At 46.6% G+C, this 26,151-nt stretch overlaps 1 protein-coding gene across 3 annotated transcripts in view; it reads right to left on the minus strand.

Moving 5' to 3' along the window:
• Positions 1 to 26,151, minus strand: part of Loxhd1 (lipoxygenase homology PLAT domains 1) — a 135,974-nt gene that overhangs the window by 104,355 nt on the left and 5,468 nt on the right. For all 3 annotated transcript variants that reach the window (XM_041640897.1, XM_041640896.1, XM_041640895.1), the window contains exons 3-5: positions 21,429 to 21,509; positions 19,275 to 19,459; positions 4,124 to 4,222 (exon numbers count right to left, since the gene is read on the minus strand). In XM_041640897.1, the coding sequence (XP_041496831.1) occupies positions 4,124 to 4,222; positions 19,275 to 19,459; positions 21,429 to 21,509 (365 nt within the window). The remainder of the gene's footprint in view (positions 1 to 4,123; positions 4,223 to 19,274; positions 19,460 to 21,428; positions 21,510 to 26,151) is intronic.

Raw genomic sequence — 26,151 nt, forward strand, 5'->3', positions numbered from 1 at the left:
TTTGATTTTTGTTGATTCTGATGATTTTTTTAACCTATATACATCTTCCCGGATTTGGTGGGTGATGTTGCTTATGCAAATGAAAGCTTGTTAGTGGCTTCTTGTACCACATACCCATAATCCTGGCATTCAGGAGGCTGAGGCAGGAGCTCAGAAGGCTTAGACAGAGAAAGAGAGGAGGGAAGACAGAGGGAAGAGGAGAAGCAAGACAATGGAGGGAAGAACAAAGGGAAGGGGAGAGAAGGGATGGGGAAGAGAGGGGAAGAGGAGGGGGAGGGGAGAGAAGGATGGGAGGGGAGAACGAGTCTTTGCTTTCATCTTCAATTGTTGTAGCCTGCCTTCCTTTCTTCTTCCTCCCTTCCTCCCTTCCTTCTTTCCTTCCTTCCTTCCTTTCCAGGCTGGCCTCAAACTCAAAGATCCACCTGCCTCTGTCTTCAAGGTGCTGGGATTAAAGGTGGGCACCACCACTCAGCCAAGCTTTTATTTCTTTATCGTGTCTTTTTCCCCGCTCTTGCTTTAGGCCTTCTAATATTGTGATGAATACAAATAATAATTAACTCAAATATATCTAAGATAATTCTATTTTTCTTTTTAAATATCTGCTACAATAAAATCAATGAACAGGTTGCCTAATGTTAAATTACTGTTGACTTCTTATCCACATGTTTATTTAAAATTTAGTGTGCCAATATTTTATTTGGAATTGGGGGGGAGGTTCTTTCATAAATGAATATAAACTATTGATTTCTCTTTTAATTTTACCTGCCTGATATTGTCATCAAAATTGATAAAATGAACAAGATGAATGATCTCTTTTTCTTTAAAATTATTTATTGAGGATGGATAGTAACTATTTCTTAACTATTTGGTAGATTTTTACATAAACAATTTGTGGCTCTGGAGTCCTGAGTAATTTTTAATGGATACTCTCATTCTTTAGTGGTTAAAAATGGCTTCTGCAAGTCTTTGAGACAATCAAACCTTACAGGATGCTGAGTTGAAGGTCCAGGCTAGGACATGTGGTGACATTCACAGGGCACAGACCCCAGATTTACCCAGAATACTTCATGTTGCCTGTTTCATCCCCAAATTTCTCCTCTCATATATTTATGATGGATTTTTTTCTTTATTTTTATATAATATGAGAATATCTTTTCTTGAAAGGGAATCATGTTAATAGCTCAGCTTGATCTCAAACTCCTGCTCTCCTGTACCTTCTCCAAAGTGCTGGGGTTATCAGCGTGCCCAGCAAGACTGTCTACCCTTCCCAGATTCTCCTGTGATGACCAATAAACCTACATCTGCTGCCAGTCATGTTTTCTCATTGCTTTGCTTCGATCCACTGAGAGTTTGGATCTTTATTCTCTTTTATTCATTCTTTTCACTTATAGATTATGCATTCCAACTTTTGGTGTTCACGGTATAATTTTAATATTCACGCTAGCTTAATGAAGTCTACAGTTCCCAGTTTAACTTCTCTGGGGATGGGGAGATGGGTAATGGACAAAATCTTCATAATGCTCTGTCCAATTTCCTTCTCAAATATCAATCTTAAATGTCTTAGGTAGACACTCCTCTTGTCCTTTGTGTTAGTCATTGTTATCTTTTATGGTATATAAATAAATAAAATATGTTATATTTTATGCTTACTTAGGTTTGTTACATAGCTATCAATATTTTGTTCACCTGTGTGTATGTGTGAAAGAGAGATGGAGGTCTTCCTACACATGTAAGCTAGGCTGGTCTTGAACTCAATATGTAGCCCAGGCTACCCTCAAACACCTGTTTCCATTGCTTCAGTCTCCCGAGTGCTGGAACTTAGTTATGAGTCACCACGTCCAACGGTACCTACTAGTGGCTGTTTAAGCCTGAGTGTAGAGCACATACGTCCCATTTCTCTTTGCTAGAATAAACAGTTAATCTTCCCCTTCACCTGGAATGATAGCTTCTCTGGTATGGAATTACTGGTTGACAAACATCCTGGCTGAAAATACTGAAGCTGTGATTATATGAATTTATAACCTCTGTTGTCGACTGTAAGTTTTCCATCCGTCTACGTGGTATTTTTATAGAAAGTGACCTGCCAAATCTACTTCCTCTAAGATCTTTCTCTTTGCTTTTCTTTTTACATGGTGATGTAGATTCCATCATAGATTTTATTCAATGAGTCATTTACCCATTTTAAACCGACGATTCAGATCTGTTGGAGCTTTCAAAAAAAAAAAAAACCTTCAGCCATTAGCTCTTTGAAAAATCTCCTCTCTCCTGTGACCTGTATCCTCTGTTTCTAGAACGCCTACTCAACCTCCAGCAGACCTCCCTCCCTCCCCTGCTCTCATGGCTCCTCCTGCCTCCTTCCCAACCCTGTCTCTCCGTGCTCCTTCTGAGGGTTTTGCTCATATACTTACAGTTAAATATCTCCTCAGCATCTGTAATGGCATTGTTTAACTCACCTGCAAAGATGCTTATCTTTATGAACCTTGTTTTCATTTCCTGTGGGTTTGTTTATTTTTCCTAATGCGTTGTCTTTGATGGTGCTGTACCTTCCTCAGTTCTTTCTTTCACGCGGTTAATAGTTTTAAAATACCTTAAGTTATAGGCTAGCCCACATCACTCCATTATCCGAAAACCCTGGAGATTTCATTCTGGTTGCTGTGTGGTTTGCGGCTTTATCATGGTGGATTTGTGTACTTAAGAGTCTTATTGTTTTGGAAAACAAATTCGCTCCAACGCTTTCTCTGTGGGAATCTCATATAGTCTTAGAAAGGTTTTTGCAGAACGCTAATGGAGATTTACTTGCTATGAATCAAGTATTCTAATTTGGTTTTGCTGTTGTTGTTTTGAGACGGGGTCTCATGCAGCCCCAACTGACCTGGAGTTCACTATGTAGAGAAAATTGACCTAGAATTCACAGAGATCAGCCTGCCTCTTCCTCCCGAGTGCTGGAATCAAAGCCGTGTGCCATCATACCCGTTTTGAACCAAATACTCTGTGTGGGAAGAGAAGAGTTCTGAAATCACATGTCTAGTGTGACAGTCGGACCTCAAGTCTCTGTGCAGCATAGGTTTTCAGTGTTGTTTTGTTTGTTTTCAGTTTTGAGTTCCAACAGGGACGCGATGACTGTGCCAATGAGCTATTGCTCTGCCTTCTCACTGAACCTCTTCCTGTGACTCAGGGGCCCCTGACTTCATGTGTGGTCCTAATTTCAAATCTCTTGCCTCATTCAGGACCTACACCTTCTTTTCTGACCCCCAATGAGCACAAAAACCTGTCTTCTAGATTGATGACTGTGACCCCTCCTCCTTCTCAGGGCCACGGTATCAATCCATAGCTAATACTCAGGTATTGAGTTTCTCCTTCATGCCTGGCACCTGCAGTGATCTTTTTTTCTTCCTTATAAGTTCAGCAATCCATATGAATCCTTTGATGTATTCTACCCCAAATTCACACATCTCTGTAGCTTTTCTGGCTCCTGTGTTACTCTCAGTTGGCAGAAGGGAGAGCAAACCGCCGGTCTCAGCCTGTGACCTGAACTTCTTCCCAGAACCTGCAACTGTATCTATGTGCAGTTCTGCATCACCACGCATTCTTCCGTCCCTTAGCCCCACTCTGGGCCATCCTTCTTGACTACACTAAATTAGACTATGCCCCACTGCAACCCACAGAAGCACAGAGCTTATGGCAATAGAGAAATTAAGTGAGAATCATTCCTAAAGATGGGAAATTTGAGCTTATTCAATTTCAATCCGTACAAAGCCAGGCATAACTTATTCTGAATATCACACACCATACACACACATACAGAGAGAGAGAGAGAGAGAGAGAGACAGAGACAGAGAGATTTGAAAATCTATCACACCACTTCCTTCCTTCTCTCTCCCCTTCTATGGGAAAAAGTGTATAGCTCAAGAAAAACAATAAAAAAAGAAAGAAAACCTATGACACATATATACATTTGACCTCACAAGACACCCTACTATTCAGGACAAACCATGGCAAATCACAGCACAAGAGAGACACTCAACAGAAGGACCAAAAGGGGAGGGACTGGGATTCTACGACACAAGCTGCTCTAGGAAGCCGTGCTGGACACAACTTGTGAGGAAATGATTCAGACCATTACCTGTGTCTCCGTACTCTCCAAAGATATTGATAAAGACATCGGCATCTGTCCCTGCACCCATCACGTCGCCAGTGTACACCTTGATTTCATACCTGTTTCCTGGGAACAAGGACAGAGAAAATCTTGCCTCATTAGGGTCCCGAGAAGAGAAAATTATAGACACATACATAGCTACTGAACCGTCCATCCTTCCCACGGATGTCCAGACGATAGTGACTTCTCATCATTTCTGTCATTATTGTTACTGTCGATTATGGGACAAGAAAGAAGACACTCAACACTGGCTCCAAAAGGTCAAAACCAGAGCTTCAGAGGGTGGGGTGACCCACGCAGGACGCTCAGCTGTGAACCATGCATCTCTTGCTTTGGACTCAAGGTTCTTCTCAATACACACAGTGGCTTCCCCTGCCCTATGTGATGTCAGTCGGCTTCTCTAGAAAGTGCCCGTTTGGATGTATTTTAGGCGTTTGTAGGCCATTTCATCTCTGATATAATGACTCAGCCCTGTTGCTCAGGCACAAACTCAACCATATGCGTTAGACCAGAGGTAGGGGAGGAGAGATGGCCATAAAGAAACCTGAAGAACTTTCTGGATGACGGAAACAGTTTGCAGGTGGTAGTGGTTATACAGCTATATATCTTTCCATCGAACTGCACTAAGTTGTCAGGTGTACACTGTACCTCAATGAAGCCCTTTAAAAGTTTAAGCAGCTACAGGCCAGACTACATGAACAAAATGGGCACAACAGTGTCCCAGTAAAGGGTTTTTATTTTTTGATACTTCATTGGAATCTCAGAATTTTGTGTAGCATGAGTGTTGTTCTTCCTTTGGCTTCAATCATTTATACATGTATCCATCATTCTTTGCCCACACAAAACAGATGACAGCTAAGTTTGGCTCCCCCCCCCCTTTCCTTTCAAGACAGGGTTCCTCTGTATAATAGCCCAAGCTGTTCTGGTATTTGCTTTGTAGACGAGGCTGGCCTCAAACTCACAGAGATCCTCCTGCCTCTGCCTCCCAAGTGCTGGGATTGAATGTGTGCGCCACCACCCTCAACTGTTCCCTGGTCTCTATGTGTGTGTTCGGGTACTCCAGTCCTCAGATGAGAATGGAGATGTCCAGCCACAAAGTGAGCTGTGCCTGCTGGGTAGCAGGCATTTTAACCAATAGCTGAGAAGCCCAGGGTTCTGGAGACTGGGAAGTCTCTTCTCTGTATGGGTGGAGCATGGCCCTGGGTTGGTGATAGTCTGGAGCCAGCTCTCCCTGTTCACCATGCAGGATGCAATGGGAGCTAAGCCTGGAAATACAGTATGAGACATAACGGCAGCACCAGTGCATCCCCACCTTACACACAATGCGCCTCTCATCCCTGGCCTGGCTCAGAGCCCACGGAGAGCAGAGACAGAGAGTGGAGAAAGTCGAATTGGATAAGAAGAGTGACCAACGTGGAAAAAACCTTCCTAGCGACAAACTATGGGGGTTGCTGCTCGAGCCGGCTCTAGAACTGGCTGTGATTTGCCCATAGGTATGCTACCTGCAAAAATTCTCCCGAAACTGACTCTGCCCTTTCAGCAGGGTTACCAAAAGCCCATCCAGGCGGGCACTTCGTGCAAATAAGAATCCCTTCCTCAAGACACTCTGGCGCCATCTGTTGGACAATTGTATTGAGCACACAGACCGATATCTGATACATGAAGTGTCTCCTTACAAAGTTGTGTGGTATTGAATGAGTACATCTTACTTAGCTCACAACCCTACCACGAGGGCAACAGCCTCCCTTCGCTGAAGATCAGTGCAAGTTCCCAACACACAAGGAGCCATTCAGAGCCGGCCTGGAGATAACACATAGCGCCCTCCAAAACCAAGCACATGCGGCCCAAACTGTGCTGTGGAGCTTGAGTCCGCTTAAAGGACAAGTCGTGGCCTCTTGTCCTGCTCAGTGGACACAAACACATGTCTGGCTTTGCAGTTTCCTCTCTGGAGGCAGAAGTACAAGGGCTACCACCCTTCCAACAGGAAATCTGTCCCTGAAGGCCAGCGGAAGCGCCTGCGTGGGCTTCCCGAAAAGGCAGAAGCTGGCAGGCCCTAGCTGCCTAAGCCTGGTGTGCCAGCCGCCCCCACAGCCTCCCCTGAGCTGTCTGGAACAGTCAGCGCACAGCAGCGACATAACACGTCTCCAGAGAGCACCCCGGCGGTGGGGGAAGCTCAGCGATGAGGAGTTGGCACCCCAGATCTTGGTCCACATGTACGTGTGAGAAGCTGGGCATGTCCCTGCCACATGTTGAATACATGCCTGTCCCTGAGCCTTGTGGCTCTGGGAAGGGCTGTCTCACACCAACACCGCTTGAGCCAAGGCTGGAGCTGGGCACGTGAGCAACTTTTTTTTTTTTTTTTTTTTTTTTTGAGAAATAGCCACAGGTAAACCTTGTCTTCTCTTCCGTCCCCGGACCCCGTGTACGCGGACCGCAGCCTCAGTCTTTGGGACTGTGACAGGGCTGGGGAAGCTGGTGGTGTCGCTTCACCCCACAGCCTGTAGCTCACACCAGCTGAGGTGCTGGAAGGGAGAAATCACAGGAGGTGCGGGGGAGGAGATGAAAACGCAGGGGGAGAGATGAGGGGGGTGCCGGTGCCGTGGAGGGCTCCCTGGGAGGTAAGAATGTTCTCTCCCAGCCAGACAAGGCTGGCACTACTCCTTCCTGCTCAGGTCAGGGAGACCAGGTGGACCACTGACCACTGGCTTGAAATTCAGCCCAGGGGCCCATGTTCCTGGCAGTAAACCTGACTCTGCCCCTCTGGATTGTGCCAGTGTCTCCCATCTCCAGGAGGTCAGGCCATCTCCCCTCACCTACTTGGCCTCCATACCCTGCACAGCCTCTGAGGGGCCTTGGGAACTCCTAGGTTCAGAGACCCCAGGGCTCTTCCTTTGCTTTGTTCCACAGTGTGTTTCTTTATTCTATCCCTCTCTCTCTTCCAGTCTGGCAAACAGGACTAGTGTTTTTGTGTTTTTCTTTAAATGGTCTCTAGGTCACTGCTATTGCAGACAGGCCCAAACAAGGCCCCTTCATACTGAGGACCTTAGAAAGGCCAGTCACAATGTTACCTCAGCCCTCACAACAATGAACCCTGCTGCAGCTTGTATGTACCCCCCAGGGACTCTGGGATTTTAACAGTTGGGCCCCAGCTGTTTTGAGGGGTGGTGAATCCTTTTGGACAGGGCCTACCTAGCAGACCCTGGTTGGAATACGTAAGGCTGTAGCAGCAGGGTTGGACCGCTGTAACTTGGCTTCGGTTCTGACCTGAGCCACCTTTGTTCCTTGGGCAGCGCCATATGACAAGCAGACGTTTCAGTCTCCCAAAGCCATGGGGCTGCCCACAGCCATGCCTTCCCCGCCATGAGGGACTGTGTCCTCTCAACCATGAGCCCAAATCAATCCTTCCTTCCTTAAGTGGCTTTTGCCAAGTGTTCTGTCACAGACTGAGAACGTAACTCTGCAGGCCAGACAGCGACTGTGCCACCCTCTGATGGGGAGAAAGGCAGTTAAGAAACTGGACCCGGTTCATACTTTAGAAATGGCAAGGCCTAAACTGGATCTCAAGAGATCTGAACCAGAAGGCTCCCATATATACCAGCTCACATGCCAAGCTCTTTCAGAAGTACCGACTCTGGAGCCCACAGGGCACTCACTCCTGAACTACTGTCTGTGGTGCCCACTGGCACTTACAGCCTCAAACACAAGCTCTGGGTTTAATCCCACCGCAGCCTGGTTGACAATGCATTGTTATGTCACTTGGGAGCAGGAGAGGTGACTTACTGCAGTGTTTGACCTGAGTTTGATCCCCAGAACCCAGTAAAAGAGCTAGGCATGGTGGTATGCGCTTGTAATTTAGGGCTCGGGAGGCAAAAATGGGTGGATCTCTGGGGTTCACCAGTCAGCTGGCCTAGCCTGGCTGTCAAGCACCAGGGCAGTAAGAGACCCTTTGGAATACACATGAACATGCATCCACATACACATGTACGAGCACAGACATACACACACACAAATTAAATAAATGGATAAAACACTTTGTCCGTTATAGAAGTCTGTGACCATCATCTGCCCCGTCATTGCCTCTATAAATACACAGTGTATTTTCTCTGTGATAAGCTGGCGTGGCAGACACAGTGTAGAAGCTCCGGCTCCTCACTGCTGTCCCCACCTCAGTCAGCTCACCAGCTCTGCAGAGCTTTCTCGACTTGTCCCTTGGTGGCCACTTGTCCTTGTCCCCACATCTGCTGCTCTGAGCAAACTTTCACTCCTCTCCCAGGAAGCCCCGCCCCGCCCATCCCAGGCTTCTCTACATGGCTACTGTTTATCTTCCCAGACACTGCTCACCTCTGCCAGAGGAACTAAACTTTGCTCAGCCTCTCTGGGAGTCAAGTGATTGGCATATTGTACATTCAGAAGTCTGAACACATGCAAACCGTGGGGCTGACTGTGGGATCCCTGCACGTAACGGTTTACAGGAAAGAAATGGATCTTTTCAGCGTGCCTACAAGCACAGAATTCTTAAGAATGCTAAAATATCCAAAACAGGAGACTGATGGGTGAGCTGTGATGGGCTTCCACCCATGGGCTGCTGCTATGCAGCTGTTTAAAATAAATGATTAGGAGATTAGGCAATGCTGGACTGTGATAAAAATATCTCCTGTATCCTAAGAACCTGGAACATTTGCTGGGCCCTACAGTCAAGTTAATAGTCCACCATGAGTTCTCTGAAGACTCGAAGACTGCTGTCCTGCTGTGCTCAGCCCGTTTGCTTCACTTGCCTTTCAGAGAACAAGGTAACGACCAACCTTACTGACCTTGGATTCCCAAGAAATCAGCCCTTTACAGACTAAGCAAAAGGGTGGCTGTAATTTTAAGTGATGGACTCTTCCGTGTCCCAGACCCAAGGGTAATGTATGTGTGTGAAAGTGTGTTATGGTAATCATTTACTGAAAACAGCCAATGTATGTTGAAAATCTGTATAAAACGAATATGGATCATCAGTGTTGATGGGTATCACTCGACAGCATTGGTTTGTTCGTTATGTGGGTCAGTTGTCAGCAGTTGGAGTCAATGATACAATCCCTTGTAAGACAGACAGACAGACATTAGACAGGTAGGTGACAGTTTGTTAAGAATTATGAGTAAGTACCAAACAAAAATTGCATGCCACCATCTTCAAGTGATAGGATTATGAATTTTTCTGTTATTTTTTGCATATTTTTCAATACTTTGAGGCCATGTTTTTTCCTATCACTGGAACAAAAGAATAAAGTCGCCTACAGTCAGTACTGGAGGAAGCCTCAGTCTCTGGTTTGATAGAAGCCCCAAGAACCTTTGCCAATTTCCTGCGCCTTTGTGTTGCCTTTGGCACTAAAGAGCTCCAGGAGGCTGGCGGGAAGACTGAGGAGTAGACGGTGGAATAAGGAGAGACTCAAAGGTCAAGAAATAGCACCTTTCTGAGACTCCCACTGCTCACTCCAATCCACACTGGAATCCAGGGGAGGGCTACCAAAATCCACTGGTGCTGGACTGGACACCCACAGGGGTTAGGACCAAAGCAGGGTCTGACCAAAAGTTTCTATTTTCTTGGGTACAAAACGTAGAATAGAAAATATTCTATTTCTATAAATGAAGACATTATTTTCAAAGTACCCATTTAAGAATCAAAATAACGAAGTTGGGAGAAAATCTATGATTCCATGCCTTCTCCAGAGGTTCTGGCTGCTCAGATGAAGGAGCCTGTGACTGGCTGTGGTCCTGGCAAGAGCAGAAGCCTCCGTGATGCTGGGGCTGGAGAGTGTGGGCAAGACATAGCCAACAGACCCATTGTTTTCCCATGGGCCCTCACCCTATTGCAGACCTAGCAAGCCACCCCCGCAGATTCAGCCTGAGCTTCAGCTTCTCCGTGTGTCTCTCCTGATTGCTCTTGAACCATGCTCCATTAGCCTAAACCATCCCCACTTGGGCATATTCGTTCTCTTCTCCACCCTATGGTTATCGACTCTGCCTTCTGAAGCCTCTAAGCTGGTGGAGAAGGAGTGGCACACATCCGCCGTGAGCACAGGATTTGATGCCTGGAACTAGCAGAACAGTTCATTCATGGAGCTGCTGAATGAATACGCTTCAGAGCAACGTGAGCCAGATGAGCCCAGGGCTCCCGCTCTGCCCCACAGTCGGGCTGTGTGACCAACAGCGGGCTGCTTGGCTCCCCTGGGTTTCCATTTTCTCTTCTGTAAAGTGGAGGAGGAGGAGATAAAATCCCTTTTAGTCCTAAAATTCTCTCTTATGCCTCACCAGATCCTCATTGTGAGCCGTTCTCTCTTCCCACTCTTTCCGGAGATGATCTTCTGCTGCACTAGGTGGGAGCAGATGGGGTAGGCGGGAAGCTGGGGTGAAGTCAGAGGAGGTGAATGCTTCGAGCCTGGCCCCAGCTCTCCCAGCCAGGCCCTTTCCCTGTACGGTGGGACTGGAGCCCCCTCCACAGGGCTATAAGGAGTGATAGTCCACCCTCAAGCTCATCCACAGCCAACAGAGCCCTGGCAGAGACTGAATCTAGTTGGTGGGGAAATGTCAGGGAGAGGAAGGAAAGCAGGGAAGGGAGGCTTTTTCTGCAGGCTCCAGATGTTGTGGAGGCTGAGAACCCATCCACAGTTGTCACTTTAATATGCCTGGGTCCTAGAGGGGACAATGACACTGACAGTCCTCTCTCTCTGTCTCTGTCTCTCTGTCTCTCTCTCTCTCTCTCTTTCTGTCTCTCTCTCTCTATGTCTCTCTCTCTCTCTCTCTCTCTCTCTCTCCCTTCCTTTCTTCCTTTATTATTTATTTCCTTTTGAGGGGTTGTTGCTTTGGTTTGGTTTTGGTTTTCTGAAACAGGGTTTCCCAGGAGTTATGGAGTCAGTCTCGGAACTCACTCTGTTGACCAGGCTGGCCTTGAACTCACAGAGATCCGCCTGCCTCTGCCTCCTGAGTGCTGGGGTTACAGGCGTGCACCAGGACTGCCCGGATGATATTCCTTTTAAATTCTGAGAAGCCAGAAGCTGCAGTCTGTATCTTTATCACAAGAAGAACCAGGACAGGTTGGGAAGTAGCAATGGTTGACCTACGCAGATCTTGCTCATGCTGCCAGACTGCACAGACCCCTAAGGCAGAGCCTATTAGGCCCAATGCCGGGGCACCCAGAGATCTCATTATCTTGTCAAACCTTATCCATCTCAGATGCTTCTACGTTGCATCCTTCCGCATTGCTCTACACCCCACCTCCGCCTCAGGAATGTGTCCTGAGTATCCTCTGGTCAGTGAGGGCCTGTCAGTCTTGCGATCATAGCCTGCACAATTCTGCATCTGGCTTAGCAATGGCGTGTCGGCCCTATGCCCAGAAATGTCACAACAAAAGTGACAGTGTTACAGTAGAAGAAATCAGGGAGGTCGAAACCAGGGCCAAGCAAGAAAGACAGGGCGAGAGAAAACCAGCACGACATGGGGCCCCAAGGGACATCCAGAGTGGCTTCCTGTAAGACAAGGAAGTGGAAATGCAGGCACCACAAGTGACTTGCCCAAAGTCACACAGTAGCTGAAACATGATCTCACACCCAAGACCTCTGCTTCCTAGGAGAGAGCTCTTGGCACCTGCCTGCTGCTGCCCTCATAGGTGGAACGTCACGCATATCCCTTCCCCCCATATACACAAACCTATTGCCAACTGATGCTCATACCGGCCCTTAGGAATCAATCGATGTGGCAGATGGCGGGGCGGGGGAAGGAAGACACCCCAGTGTTACTCTGGGAGTGGCACATGCTGAGAGAGAGAGAGAGAGAGAGAGAGAGAGAGAGAGAGAGGTTTGCTCATTAGAGCCAGAGGCAAACAGCCATCCCTGCAGTGTGGTGTTTCTTAGCTATTTATCCATCTCAAAACACCTGGGAGCTGCATCCCACGCTGTCAGCCAGACACATTTGCTTTGGCAGCTACTAAGGAGGATGCTGTCTCAGAGAGCAGGAGACTGAACTTGGCTTCAGGCCCAGGGCTTCCATAGGTGTGGAGACAGCGCCATGGCTGCTCTGTCCCTCTGATTCCAGGCTGTAAGAAGGGGAATCATTCCAGACAAGACACTAGAAACCTTCCAGGAAGAGTCGGGCACGCATGATAACGGAAGGGATGCCAAGAGGCAGATGGAAGGACAGAAATTTCCCAGTGCTTCCAAAGCTGTTGCATAGCTGAGCCTGTGTTCCTAGGGATGACAAATGCAAAAGTGCCGGAGGGGTGGCTGCCAGCCTTCCATAAATTCCAGAAGATGCCAGGTCCCCTGGTACCCTCTCTAAGTGGAAGACAATCGGGGAGATGGCTGCCAAGTCCTTGTGCAAGCTCCATGTGTGCCTGCATTGCCTAATTGCGTGTGCTGCCTGCTGGACCATTCCATTGCAACGCTGGGGAAGCCAGCCAATGAAGGGACCCCACTGCTGCTGGTTCCTGCGGGGATGTGCTAGGAGGACCCAGAATGCTTCTCCAGTGGCCTGAAGTCCTGGGCAGGAGTTGGAAACTTGGGGTACAGCAGATGTTCATTTTTCAAGGTGAACAGAGGCCGTGGATTGCCTCAACATGATGTAATTCATTGTTTAAAACAATTAATGACCATCCAGGATGCATTAAACGAAGTGGGCCATCGAGAGACTGGCTAGACAAAACAATGTTGAGAAAGAAGAGTAAAAGTGCAGGTCTCACAATGTCTGATTTCAAAGCTTACCATAAAGCAACAGGAGTGTACTGACTTGAGAATAAATATATTGACCAATAGGAAAAGAGCAGAAATAATCTGTGAGTATACAGTCAGTTATCAAGAGGGAAAGGCAACTGGATGGATGGGAGGAAAATATTTATAAACCTGATATCTGATAAAAGGTTAATATTTAGAAAAATAAATAACTACAACTCAAAAAGAACAAAGTACAAACAGTTTGATATCTAAAACAAGTGCAAAGGATTTAATTGGACGATTCTCCAATAAAAATGTGCAAATGACCAAGAAGCACATATGAAGAAATCACCGATATTATGAATCATTATGGAAATGCAAATCAGAACCACACAGAGATATGAGTTCGCATCTATTGGACAGTGTTATCAAAATGACAAGCATTGGTAATGATGTAGAGAAATTGGAACTCCCAGCAATGTAGGAGAGAATGCAGGAATGTTGCAACCACCATCCAAAACAGCATGGAGATTCTTCAAAGTTCAGTACAGAATCGCATGACCTAACCTAACTCTAACCTATCCCTGGCTGTACATCCAGCAGAGCTGAAAGCAGCAACGTGAGTATACCATGTTCTCAGAACAATAGCTACCAAAAGGTACCAATGACCCAAATCTCTCTAGATAGATAGATAGATATCTCATATAGATGAGCTAGAGATAAAATGAGCAAAGATGCAGTATATACTCAATTAAATATTATTTGTCTTCTGACCCGTGCTACTGGGTGGATGACGTTTGAAGGCACTGTGCTAAGTGAAATGAGCCGGGTATAAAAGGACACTTAGTGCCTAATTCCATTTACATGAGTTTTTTAGAGAAACAGAAAATAGACCTGAGGTGATGGGGGCCTGGGAGGAGAGCAGATGTGTGCTAGGGTTTGGGAAGAGAGAAAGTTCTGGAGGTCGATGATGGGCTGCTTATAAAACACCTTGAGTATGCTTGCTGCCACTGAACTTAAATGTTTGAAATGACCATTTCTAATGCATATCGCCCTACAATATGGTGTAGGAAAACACGATGATGGAGCCAAAGAAGGGACCCACTGACCTGGAGAAAGCCTTCTACTTCTCTCACACTGAGTTCTGGCCAGGAGTGATCTGCACACAGGAGTGCTGTGTGGGACAGATGCTGTCTGTTAAGCACCACCTGGAGCAAGACAAGCAGAAGAGCTAGGGAGAGTTGTGTGGTCCAGTTTCAAAAATAGCTGTGTGCTCATCAGTGCTGCTTTGCAGTGTGGGGGTCACCCTGGGAGGCTGTGAACTACCTGCCACTCAAGAAGGGCTGGTGTAAAGGGGGGAGAGGGCCACCGGGGACAGCAGGAGGTTAGAACGACTGACTCCCATGATGCCATAGGGCTCTCACAAAGCCAGGCTGATTTGCCCTTGATCTTGCTCTGCCCGAGATACAGTCAGGAGGCAGTTCAGCTGAGGACAAGCCGACCCCGACTCTGGTCTCAGTTCTTTCGGCGATATTCATTTGGTCTCGGATGAACCTCAGTGTAATGAACACCTGCTAGGACCTCCTTTGCCTCATTCTCGTTCACAAAGAGACAAGACCAGTTAAGCAAGGACTTAAGAAGAGAGGAGATTGTGGTGGACACCCTCCTGCCTTCCCTCTTGCTCTGCTTTCCAAAGGGAGTCAGTGGTATTTCCCCAGATGTAGTCTGTGCACCGGGTAGTCTGGGAGATCCCAGGATTAGTATGCTAGGGTTATCTAAGGAGGCACATCCTCACTGCTGCGTGCTGATGTGGAGCTGAGGTGTACAGCTCTAGAGAGCAGCGTGTATGGAAGAGCTGCACCCTGTGTCTCAGAAAAGGTGAAGAAGGAAAAGTGGTGGCTAGCGTACATGGTGAATGAAGAAGGTGGACCCCTGAAGGTGAAATGTGACTGGCTAGGGTTGGGGAACCCCAGGTGAATTGGGAAATGATCTGCCTAATTAAGGGGAGCACGGGACAGAATTTTTTTTTTTTTGGTTGATTGTGTGTCTGACTTCCTTAAGAAGCCATACAGGCATTTCTCAACCTGCTGAGAGTAACTAAGAAACCAAACTCAGTGGCAACATCTTCCATCTTAAGGTCCTCTATCCGCAAAGTTGTGAGGTTGATCAACATCTAGCTGTTTCCTTCATGATCTCCTGCCTTGGCCTTTTCTAATGTCCTTGTTCTATTCACTGGGCTCCAGCAAAGGAGAAGGCAGTGCTAACTAACAAGGCTGTCTAAACGTTAGAAACCTGTTGGGCTCTTGCCCAGGATGTGCATGTCAAGGGGAGCTCTGGACACAAAGGCCTTCTGAAGTCCTGTCGTGGGTTCACTGCTGCCGTCTGCTGCTACCCACAGCAAAAGCTCTCCTGTGCCTGATACTGATACTTAGATCCTGATTAGCTAGATGTCTCAGGACTGGGTCCTCAGGGCATCCTAGAATGCCTGCCTTACTGGAAGAGAAGAAGGTTCAGTTGGGTATCAGTCAGAACTTGTTGCAGGCCCCCCTTGGGGATGGGGAGAAGAATAAGAAGTCTGTGAAACAACTGTCTTTTCTCTGACAGTGCTGGGGTTGATAACAACAAATTGAAATTGTTCCCTTTCCTCTGTCCTCCTATTACTGCCTCCTCTCCAGGTTTTAAATATTCCTCCTACTAAACGGCGGAAGTAAAGAACTAATTATCTTCCCTATTTTTATCATCAAAGACCTCCGATAGCAGTTAAGTATCAAATTGGTGGGATTCCAGGTACAAAACAAAAAGCCTTCACCTTTTGTTAGCTGGTAGAACTGAGTCAATATTTGAAGATCCTTTTTCATTTCTTTATCTGGAATCTAGCCTGTAAGTACCAAAGCCCAATGTCCTGCAGCCAGTGACGAGGCTAGACCCAAGCAAGGACTCAGATACCGGGTCAGTGGTGCATGACTCTCATGGAAAGTCAGAGGACCATTGAGCTGCATCTATTCTTTCTTAGTGGGGGACTTTCCAGGAGCTTTTTACCCAATGGCGCTGCCCTAGACTTTTGTGTGGCCAAAGCAGGAGGTCAGATGAGGAACTGGAAGTGGGGAAAAATGCCAAGAACAGGAGAAGAGAAAAGGAAGAGATGGTAATTTGATGGGATAATAACTAATAATAGTTAGTAATAGTGAGAATACTTGTGAGCTATTATTTATAGATAATTTACATTGGTATAGATTCTCATATATTGATACAAATTCAAATTCTATTTGCTATATTGAATATGCTCCTATTTCTGTTTATAATATTTATGCACCTATGCAAAGTTATTTTATCCAATTGTATGAATTCATGTTTCTACCTCTGCTTAATATATTTTGTATATTGATGCAATTTTAGGATGTATTTATCATATTGCACTATACATTTCTACCTCTGATCAAGACACTTATACATTGTTTACATTTTGAGGTCATTGTCTTCATTTGCTTCACATTTGTTTAAAGATTGTTTGATATTTTAATATTAAGCCTTAGTCTTTAAGCTATATAGGTATTAAGAATTATAGGCCAATAATCATCTATGTTTGTCATAGTTAGACTAATCAGGTTCTTTAGATGCATAGAGATTGTATTTCACATAGATAGGTCATCTTCAACCACTTCAAAGAGCTATAGAATATGACATTTAAATAACTTAGGACTCTGTTGACATGAGACATGATTGCTCCCGGTAGCACTGATCTATTCCTGAGAGAATGTTGGGCACCAAAGACACACCACTTGGAGCTTGTTTTCTTCTTGGCAAAACTGGTCCTTGGGCAAAGAACTGGCCCTGCCTCAACCACTGACAAAATGCATGGTGTCCAGACTGGACAAGCAGGATACAAGCAAAAAGACTGCCAAACCTTGCCAAGACAGGGTAAGATGGTTTTTCAAATTTTCCTGCCTCTGAAAGTGGTCTGTCAGTTACTCTAGGCCTTAGCTAAAGCTGGTTGCCCAAACTTTGCAAATGAGACTTTGGGTGATTGCCCAGGTAGCTGGTTGTCTCTATCATTTCTTGCACTTTTTGGAAGTTGCTTGATTGCACTTCCTGTTTACTCATGTAATATTATTTCCCTTCTCAGGTCTTTGATGGGGTTGAAGACAAGATAGTTGTAGTTACTTTCCTCTTGTGACTTAGCCAAGCCATTTCTAATACAAGACTTAGACACCTTAGGATAGGATGACTATTGAAACATTTAGCATATGTTTCTTGCTTGGTGTTGTTTGTGTTGTTTGTAATTCTAATTTTTATACTTGATTTTTGTTCTTATTGTATACAGTTTTGTACTGGGCTTGGAACACTCTTATTTAGACAAAAGAAGGAGGTGTTATGGGAACTCCTTCAGCCAATGGCCTTTGGGATGCTAGCCCACTTTGGGCATGGTCTAATTTACTATAAATGTGGACGTAAAAACTTATGTGGGCCTCTTGGATGCTGGATTAGGTTTCAGTTCCCTGCACACGCAGAGGACTGTGGATCTCTACTCTTTTTGTGAGTTTGCCCTCAAATAAATAAACTTTTGTTATACTCTGTTCTGGGCTAGTGTAGAACTGTTTTATATCACAACAGACTGACCCTGATAGACTCTGTCAAAAACTCAAGACATGTACAGTTTGGGGAAATTCACCCCAGAGGAAAAGACAGGCAAAGAGCAATGAGCAGACAATTTCCATATGTATGGGAATGCATACACGTGGAGAGAGAGAGAGAGAGAGAGAGAGAGAGAGAGAGAGAAACCATTTTACTGTCCATAACATATCTCAGAATTTCTAGCAAGTCTCAAATATATATAATACAATTTATCAAAAAACAAAATTTAGCCAGGTGGTGGTGGCAGCACACACCTTTAATCCCAGCACTCAGGAGGCAGGCAGATCTCTGTGAGTTCGAGGCCAGCCTGGTCTACAAGAGCTAGTTCCAGCACAGGCCCCAAAGCTACAGAGAAAACCCTGTCTCGAGAAACCAAAACCAAACAAAAACAACAACAAAATTTAAAGTGAACAACTGTCAATAAACATGAAATGTTCGGTTATACTAGTAACCAAAGAAGAACATTGGAAGGCCTTTATAATCCAACTGGAAAAGATTACACTCTGCTAACCAAGTGTGGGCAGAATTGCATTCGTGGTACTGTGCACTATCCGATATCTACTTCCTGTGGCCATTTGAACCAGGCTAGTGAGGTGGCTTCTTTGTTGCCAAGCCTGACAACATGGAGGAAAGAATAAACTTCAAGTTGACCTCCACATATGCAGTCTGACAAATCTGCATTTGTATACACATACAACACACTTACACATACACACACATGAAATAATATAAAATAAAAATTTTAAAGCTTTAACCATGGGCTTATTGTTTGGCTTAGAAATTTTACTTTGGAAATTACTTTAGGGAAAGAGTCCCAAAATCTAAACAATGCATTTAGGTGTGTTTTTAGGAGAGAGACACACCACAGACGTCCAATGATGAGAGATTCAGTAGCAAATGACGTGTTCTAGAGCAGTGGTTCTCAACCTCCCTGATGCTGTGACCCTTTAATACAGTTTCTTGCATTGTGGTGACCCAAGCCATTATCATTGCTACTTCATAACTGTAATTTTGCTACTGTTATGAATTGTAATGTAAATATCTGTTTTCTGGTGGTCTTTGGGGGTAGCAGCCTACAGGATGAGAACCACTTTTCTAGACCATACAGAGCCAGTGAGAGTAGGAATGGTAAGTAGTATTTGATGACATAGAAATAACCATGCCATAGAACAGAGACACGCCAGCCCATTATTTCATAGTACACGTGCATAGAAAGGACTGGAAATTAATGCATTGGTCACTGGCAGGTGGTATTTGTCCAGGTGATGGGATTAAAGCATTCTTTTTTAAAAATATTTTCATGTGTCTATTTTCTAAACTTGGTGCAATGATGAAATTTGGCTTTGTAAGAAAATAAAATCCTGATAACATTTTTCAGAAGACTCAATGAGGTTTTAGGTTTAGTGAGATAGGGATTACAAGAAGAAATGCCTGGAGCTTGAAGTTGTTTGAGAGGTGAGAAGTCAGAGGTAGGTAGAGAAATGGGGAACCACAGCCCATTGTCTGGAGCAATGCTCACTTCCTCCAGGGTGGACTGAAGAGCGGGTGGGACTTGGAGACAGCACAGGCTTATCCCAGAGGACAGAGTCATGATTTTGCTAATGTGTTGTTCAGCTGAGTGACTGACCACAGAGGAGCTGCCTCTCTTCTCCCGCCCCAACATCCCTTTCCCCTTCACTAAACAAATACTAGCCAGCACAGATCGGCTTTCACTTGGCATAAGTCAAGAGGAAAGCATGGAAGGGGGAGGATAGCTTCCAGAGCACAGTGAGGAGCCAGGCCCAGGCAGGCTAGCTACTGACCTCTGGGCATATCCATGGGGTCAAAGCTGGCCAGGAGGTCACGGCACCACTGGCGGTCACCTTCCACCTTGCTCAGCCAGTTGTTGCAGTTGAAGTAGTAGCGGAGATGGGGCCTCTTCATGTCGGTCACTATCACCCGGTCCAGGTACCAGCTGGCGTTCAAACCTGTGTTGTCATGCTCGATCCTGCGGCAGAAGCCAACACCCACATTTTACTGGCAGAATCAGGATGTTGCGATGCCCCTTCCATAGGAGGGTACCCAATGACTACTTCAGAGACGCCCAGTCATTTGTTCCCTTTGGTTTTAAGTTTCCTTGTCTATTAATGGGGATATTTTGCAAGGCAGATGTGCATATTAATGACCGCTATACTGTCATACTGCCACAGGGGCTCTCGGTAGGAGAGCCTTGAGTTGTGCCTGGCAGGGCCTGTGCTGCTTCCTAACCTCGGTCTCTGCCAGCGCTGCACCCCTTCTGCTCTGACCTGAGTTGTACACGCGCATCACCTTTGGGAGCCTATCAGAGTCACGACGAGAAAGACACCTGATCCAGTTCTTACTAAAAAGGATTATTAAAAGGAGGGCATGAAGAAAGAAGTAGAGAGCAGAAAGCACCTAGCCCTTTGGACTTGGTGGGACCTGGCACCTGGGTAAACCGTCCTGTCCCATCACTCCTAAGTTATCAAGTTCCTCTCTTAGTGGCCCTCACCCCGGGCACCATCCTTAGTTGTCATCATCCAAGGGTCCCCATCTAGAACAAGACTGTCCCATAGAAAGTTCATGTGAGCCAAACATACAATTCTAGATTGCTCTAGTAGCCTTGACCTTGACGATATAAAGAAACTGATAGAATTGATCTTAACAATACACTGTATCTTCCACTTACCATGTTAACACATGATCGTGTAAAATGTAACAATGTGGTGTACATTCTGTTTCTCCTGTTAAGTCTTAAAAAACAACAACCTGGTGTCTGTTTTATCCACACAGCACACTTGGAGTGAGTCAGCTGTATTTTAAGTGCACAGCAGCCACAATGCCTTCTGTGCTGGGTGACATAGATACAGAGTCTTCCGAATCCGTGCCCCAAATCTTCTCACTTCCCACAGCCCCCACCTGTGCCTAATTTCTTCCCTAGAGCATGGCCACTAGATGACCTCATAGTACAGGCAACATTTCATTCCAGGCCATCATTCTGAAGCTTTATGCCAGTAATTCACAGTCCGGTACAGCCCATGACCCCAATAAACAGATGACCAACCCGATCCACTGGGCCTGTCCTCTACATGGTCTCATGCCTCTGCCTGGTCAGACCATTTCCTATATACCTACCACCTTCCCCTCCTGACCTCCCTGAGAGAGTTCCCTCTCTGCTTGTATTCCCTTCCCTGTACACAACCAGTACCTGTGGCCCTTGTATCCTCTCCCAGCAAAGGGACTGTGTGGTCCCAAATTTTCTAGTGGGGAAAAGAAGAGTCAGGACTGAACAGAAGCTGCATTTGAGCCCTGTCCAGGCCCCAGTTAGGGACAATCAGCCCACAGATGAGCCTAAAGTGAGCATAAACCCGAATGGGGCGGTTAGCCGAGACTAGGAAAGGAAGAAGGGAACAATCAAATGCTCTTCTTTTGTAGCCAGCCTAGAAGTTACCCCTTTTCATACAGCTCACAGAAACTCCCTCAGTGAGAACAGCATCAGGGGAATTTTCATCCAAAGGTATCTTGCAGCAAAGCCCTCACTGAGGGCTTAATGACTGCTCTACACACAGACTTGGTGGGCGCTAGCATTATATAGATTAAGTACCGTTATTAGAGAGAAGGAAGCAGAGGAATGGATAGGTAAACTGTCTAAAATCCTGCAGCAAAAAACAGCAGAGCAAGACCTTGGACTTGGACCTAGAGATCCATCCCCAATTACTGTGCTCCAGTGTTTGTAAGAACTTATGTCTCTGTGTGTGGGGAGTTACATCCAATTGTCCAAGCCCATGAAAGCAAGTCTCCAATGATGTGGTTTGGAGCTCTGTGATTCAGGATGGGGACATGGGACATAATTCTGGCTTTTAGTAATTCCTCAAATGTCAGTCAGCTGAGGATTCAATATCCAGAGAAATGCCAATTTTGATTATCACCACTACCATATGTTAGGGGCAAACTCTCACCTGATTTTATAGATGAGGCCCACATTATTGGTCCGCACCCGGAATACGTCTACGTTGGCTTTCTCAAAAGCAGATTCACTCCTGCAGGAAACAGGGCCGTCAGTCCCACTCACAATGTGTCTCGTGGGCCCAGGAGCAGAGCCAGAGGCTAGTATCCTCTCCTCCCTCTTTATCCCATGCATGGAAAGAGCAGCATGCACCTAGCTCCCGTTCTGAGCTCTCGCCCTGACATGGTCTGAGAGAAGAGGAAGGGCAGGCAGGTGCCGTGCTTAGACTCACATCCAGGTGTTCTTTTGATTATGGTTGTGAGTCACTAACACAGGCATAGTGGGTGACACCAGTGCCATTGTGTGGACATGCAAGCCACTAGAGGTAGAAAAACCAGGGTCTGGTCAGGATAGAGGAGGAGGGTGTCATGGATGCCTGGAGCCTCTTGTCTGCAGGTCCCCTTGCAGGTTACCCTCACCTGCCCCGTTGTGCAAGAAGAATTGCAATGGCAGCCCCAAGTTGATGCAGACCTTGGGTGGCTACCTGTGGTCCTGCCATTCCAAAGAGAAAGGGGAAACCTCTCCCCCACCCCACCTCTAGTCCAGCAACCATGGAGGTGAGGGCAGTAAGGGAATCAAGACGAATATCTGGCAAACTGCCATCAGATGAAATACACCTGAGGCGTGAGGCAGCACAACGCCCAGGAGAGTCCCAGCTTCTGCACACTCGAAATTCAAGTGGCTACGCCCAGGAGGCTCAAGGCTCCTTGCCCCAGGATCTTCTGGAGTGGATCCCTAAGTCTCATGTTGGCATCTCTTTCATCCTCCACAGGAGCTAAGAACTCAGCTGTGAGAGCCCAGACCGCCAAGCAGTTCTTCCTGCCTCATAGCTGGGCCCTCTGGTTTGGGAGACTATGGTCTCTCAGCCAGGGCTCATGGGACCAGCACCGGCCAGGGAGAAGAGGAAAATACAGGAGATATTTGCCTAGGCTGTTCTCTAGACCTTAAATGTGTTCCCAAAGTCCTGTGAGCCTCACATTTCACACACGCCCAGTCGCTAGTTGGAAACCTTTAAGAGGTTGGAGCTGGGGGTGTGGGTCAGGGCACTTTTCTGGCATGCATGAGGCCCTGGGTTTGATGCCCAGAACTGTACAATGAAGGAGGTAGGGCCCAGGGGAGGGAAGTCGGTCACTGAGGATGCCCTTGAAGAGGGTGTTGGGACCCTGTGAGGACTCCGCTTTCTCTCCTTGTTTCCTGGTTGCTGTGAGTTGAACGCTACCTTCACAGTTGGTGTTGACTTGCTATAGCCCCAAAAGCAAAGCAGCCAACTGATCACGGGCCAAAATCCCTAAAACCTCAGAGCAAAATAACCCTTTTCTCTTTTCAGTTGGTTTAGTTCAGGTATTTGTTACAGCCATGGAAAGTTAAGTAGTCTGAGCTTATAATGACTACTGGCTGTCTGTGCTCTTCAAAATAAAGGGGTAAAAGGCTTTCTCCCCAGGCCACAGGCTGAAGGTCGGGCACAGAGGGCCTTCCAGGTTCTTCAGGGTCCAGAGGCTGGGATTTTGCAAATGGACCCACTCTGGCGAGCAATCTTTAAAAGGCAGGGACACAATCAAGCAGGGTCCAAGCCTCATACGAAAGAGCAGAGGCCATGAAGATGTATACAAAACAGCCTTGTCAAGGAAAAGAGAACCCAAGAAGAAACCTGGGGACAGAGAAGTAAGAAGAGGAGTGATGGATGTATCTGGTTAGCTGTAGGGGAACGGGGACCCCCAGGCTGGTGGCACATGTCTGAGCTCAGGTAGGTGTCATTCAGGGAGAAAGGGAGGAGGGGTCAAGCAAGGCCACTTTAAATGTGCAGTCAAAATGTTTCCTCCAAAGAATGAGTTGGTCTTTTTCCTGGGGAAACAATGTTTCTGGATCCGGTGTTGAAAATGGAATCAAACCAAACCAGGACTGTGAAGGTCTGCTGATGTGGGGTTGCATCTGTGGGGGTAACGGGACACTCCAACCCCTGATTCTGTCGCAATCGCTGTGAAATAACTCAGAAAACACATGGACATCAATTCTACACGTTAAGATTTTGTGAATGAGAAACAGAAAAAAATGAATAAATGGTATTTTCTCTTTGACACAAAGTAATAGCTTTTTAGAATAAATCAACAAAAATTTCTGCATTCAGTAAACACCCTAAGGAATAGACGCTATATGATTGAACACTTTGTAGCTATTAAGGATCCTATTATAAAAATAACATGAAGTTTATAAGCTTAAAAAATATATTAAGATAGAATCTGAGAGCAGAACAATTGATACAAATGGGACATCATCTTCATTTAAAAACAGCGAGTGGGAAAATTTACACAAATATACAATGTCACATCTAGAGGCTAAGACTATAAAGTCTTATTTGTGCTTATCTATATAAATTTTCACATATTCCGAAAGGAACCCATACTGCTTTTGTGAGTCCCCATGCTTCAGGACCCCTCGCCGCACCTCCTGACACCCAACGCAGCTCATGGGCTGCCCCGGGGCACAGTCTCTGAAGGTCTGAGGATGGTCGGTGTCACCTAAAGGCACAAGGAACCTGGGAAACAGGTTACAGGAAGTAGAGGGCAGGGGGGGGGCGGTGTCCCCGGACCATTTCAGCCAATGATGAGGCAGCTGGGTTTCCGAGGCGCCTCTGAGGAGGACTCTGGGAAAGAAATTCTGAAAGCTGCCCTGAGCCCTAAAGCCTTGCCATACTCCATTGTACTTACTGAAATCAGCCCATGCTACTGTGCAGCCACAGCCTGGGGAACAGAGAAACAGGGGGCGGGCAGGGAAGCTCCGCCTGACCAACACAGGCGGGGACACTCAAGGCCGCTTTGTTGGGGGCTGGGATGGTATCTGCTCAAATGTGATGTTAAAGTCGCCCATGGAGACCAACCTGTTTCTGGCTTACAGGAAAACTCCATCTTCAGAGAAGAAAGGGCTGCAGACAAACTCCATTGGTACCTGTCCGTTCTCAGGGAAAGACTGGGACCATCTCAAACAAACCCCAGCCCTGCCCACTCTGGGATCGGATCTGAAATGCCCACTTGCAGAAAGTCAGGATGCAAATGCTGTAGAAAACTGACCAAGGCTGGGTTAGAAATCCCAAAGGAAACAAAAGTGCAGGCTCCTCGCGTTTCCCAGCGAGATGAGAACCCCATCATAGCTCTGGCAACAAATAAAGCCCCCTGCTCCCATCATCGCTCAGCAGGGACTTCGCCCAGAGAGAGCCTCAGAAGGCTGTACCTGGCATCTTAGCCACCAAATAGGCAGAGCCTCCAGACTAAAATGCCAGGGACTCTCTCACACACTGGGGTGTGGATTCTCAGCAGGAAAGACAGCATTCGTAACATACATGAAACCCCATCCTTTTGCCATATCTTTAACTCGTAGCCTCCTGGGATCATTTTGTAGAGACCTCACTGGGGTAGAGATTGGGGGAGGGTTTCTGTGTGGGAACTAAGTGAATGTCATCTTGGCTGCCTAGGAATCAGATAGTAAAGATCTTCTTGAAATAGGAATTGTGTTATATTGGGTGAGGGGTGAATCCTGCTAAGCCATGTGGGATTCTGTGTTCTAGGATACAGGAAAGGGCACAGGAATGAGCTCAAATCAGGCTGAAACAGAAAAAGGGAGGACAGGAGACAAGAGATGAGAGATGCGGCCAGAGGCTATGGAAAGGGTTTGGGAGAAGTGCCAAGAAAGATCAAGGTTGAATTTTAATACGGGGGAGCTGCAACTCATTTGTTTGCATTGGTCAGTGTGAACCCTTTCTCAGGCCCAGAGCTACCGGAGAAGTCTTACATACAAAAGCGTGTGTGTGTGTGTGTGCGTGTGTGCTACGCACGTGGACACATGCATGTATACAAGGATCCGTGCTGCAGGTAACTCAGTGGGTCTGGTTTGAGTGTGAGGAAGAGGACCGGGCAGACAATGAAGTGCGAAGAGACAGAGCAGGAGGCAGCACATCTTGCATTACATGGGGACTCAGAAGTAACCTCAGCTGCCACCCATGTGTGACACATCCCAAACCTTCAGCAAATTACAGTCCCCTCCTGAACTCAGTTTCCAGCTGAGTGGCAGTGGTGTCGTGAGCAGAATTTTGCACAGCTGTCTTTGTAGCCTTTTCCCCCAATGTCTCACCGCAGCCAGATCCTGGCCTCTTGCTCACAGTTAAGGTGACATCAGCTGCCACTGTCAACTCAGTATCCACTGACTGGCTTTCAGGCAAGGCCTTCCAGTCTGGCCTCTAGCCTTTCCCGTATGCTTCAAGACAGCAACATGGTTCTCACTGGCAGTTCCATCTGGGCCCACCTAGAGCACTTTCCCTGTCCACAAGCCTTGCAGTCTCTCTGGGTCTAACCCATCTTTTGTATTCCTCTCTTATCCTCATTCATTTCAGCACTGAAGACTTAGGTTGTATCTTTCCCTGTGAAGTGTCACTCTGACTACACATTTCAGGTGTCTACCGAGTTCTGCCTATTCTTTATGACCCAGGACAAGTACAGGGGCCCAGGAAACCCAATTGCACCTCCACTGCAGATCCAACACCTCCCTTCACAGTACTCTCTAGTCTCAGCAGCACCCAGCTTCTATCCCCACCCAGGTCCACCCTCACGCTGCTGTCAAGCTGCCCTGACTAGCAGATGGAGCTCCTGTCTGCTCACTTATTTTTGCTTCCCAGCCTCAAGCATGAC

Source organism: Microtus oregoni, unplaced genomic scaffold (assembly GCF_018167655.1).
Source record: "Microtus oregoni isolate MIOR12 unplaced genomic scaffold, Mior012 000065F_ref0000479, whole genome shotgun sequence".
In the NCBI taxonomy this organism is placed as follows: Eukaryota; Metazoa; Chordata; class Mammalia; order Rodentia; family Cricetidae; genus Microtus; species Microtus oregoni.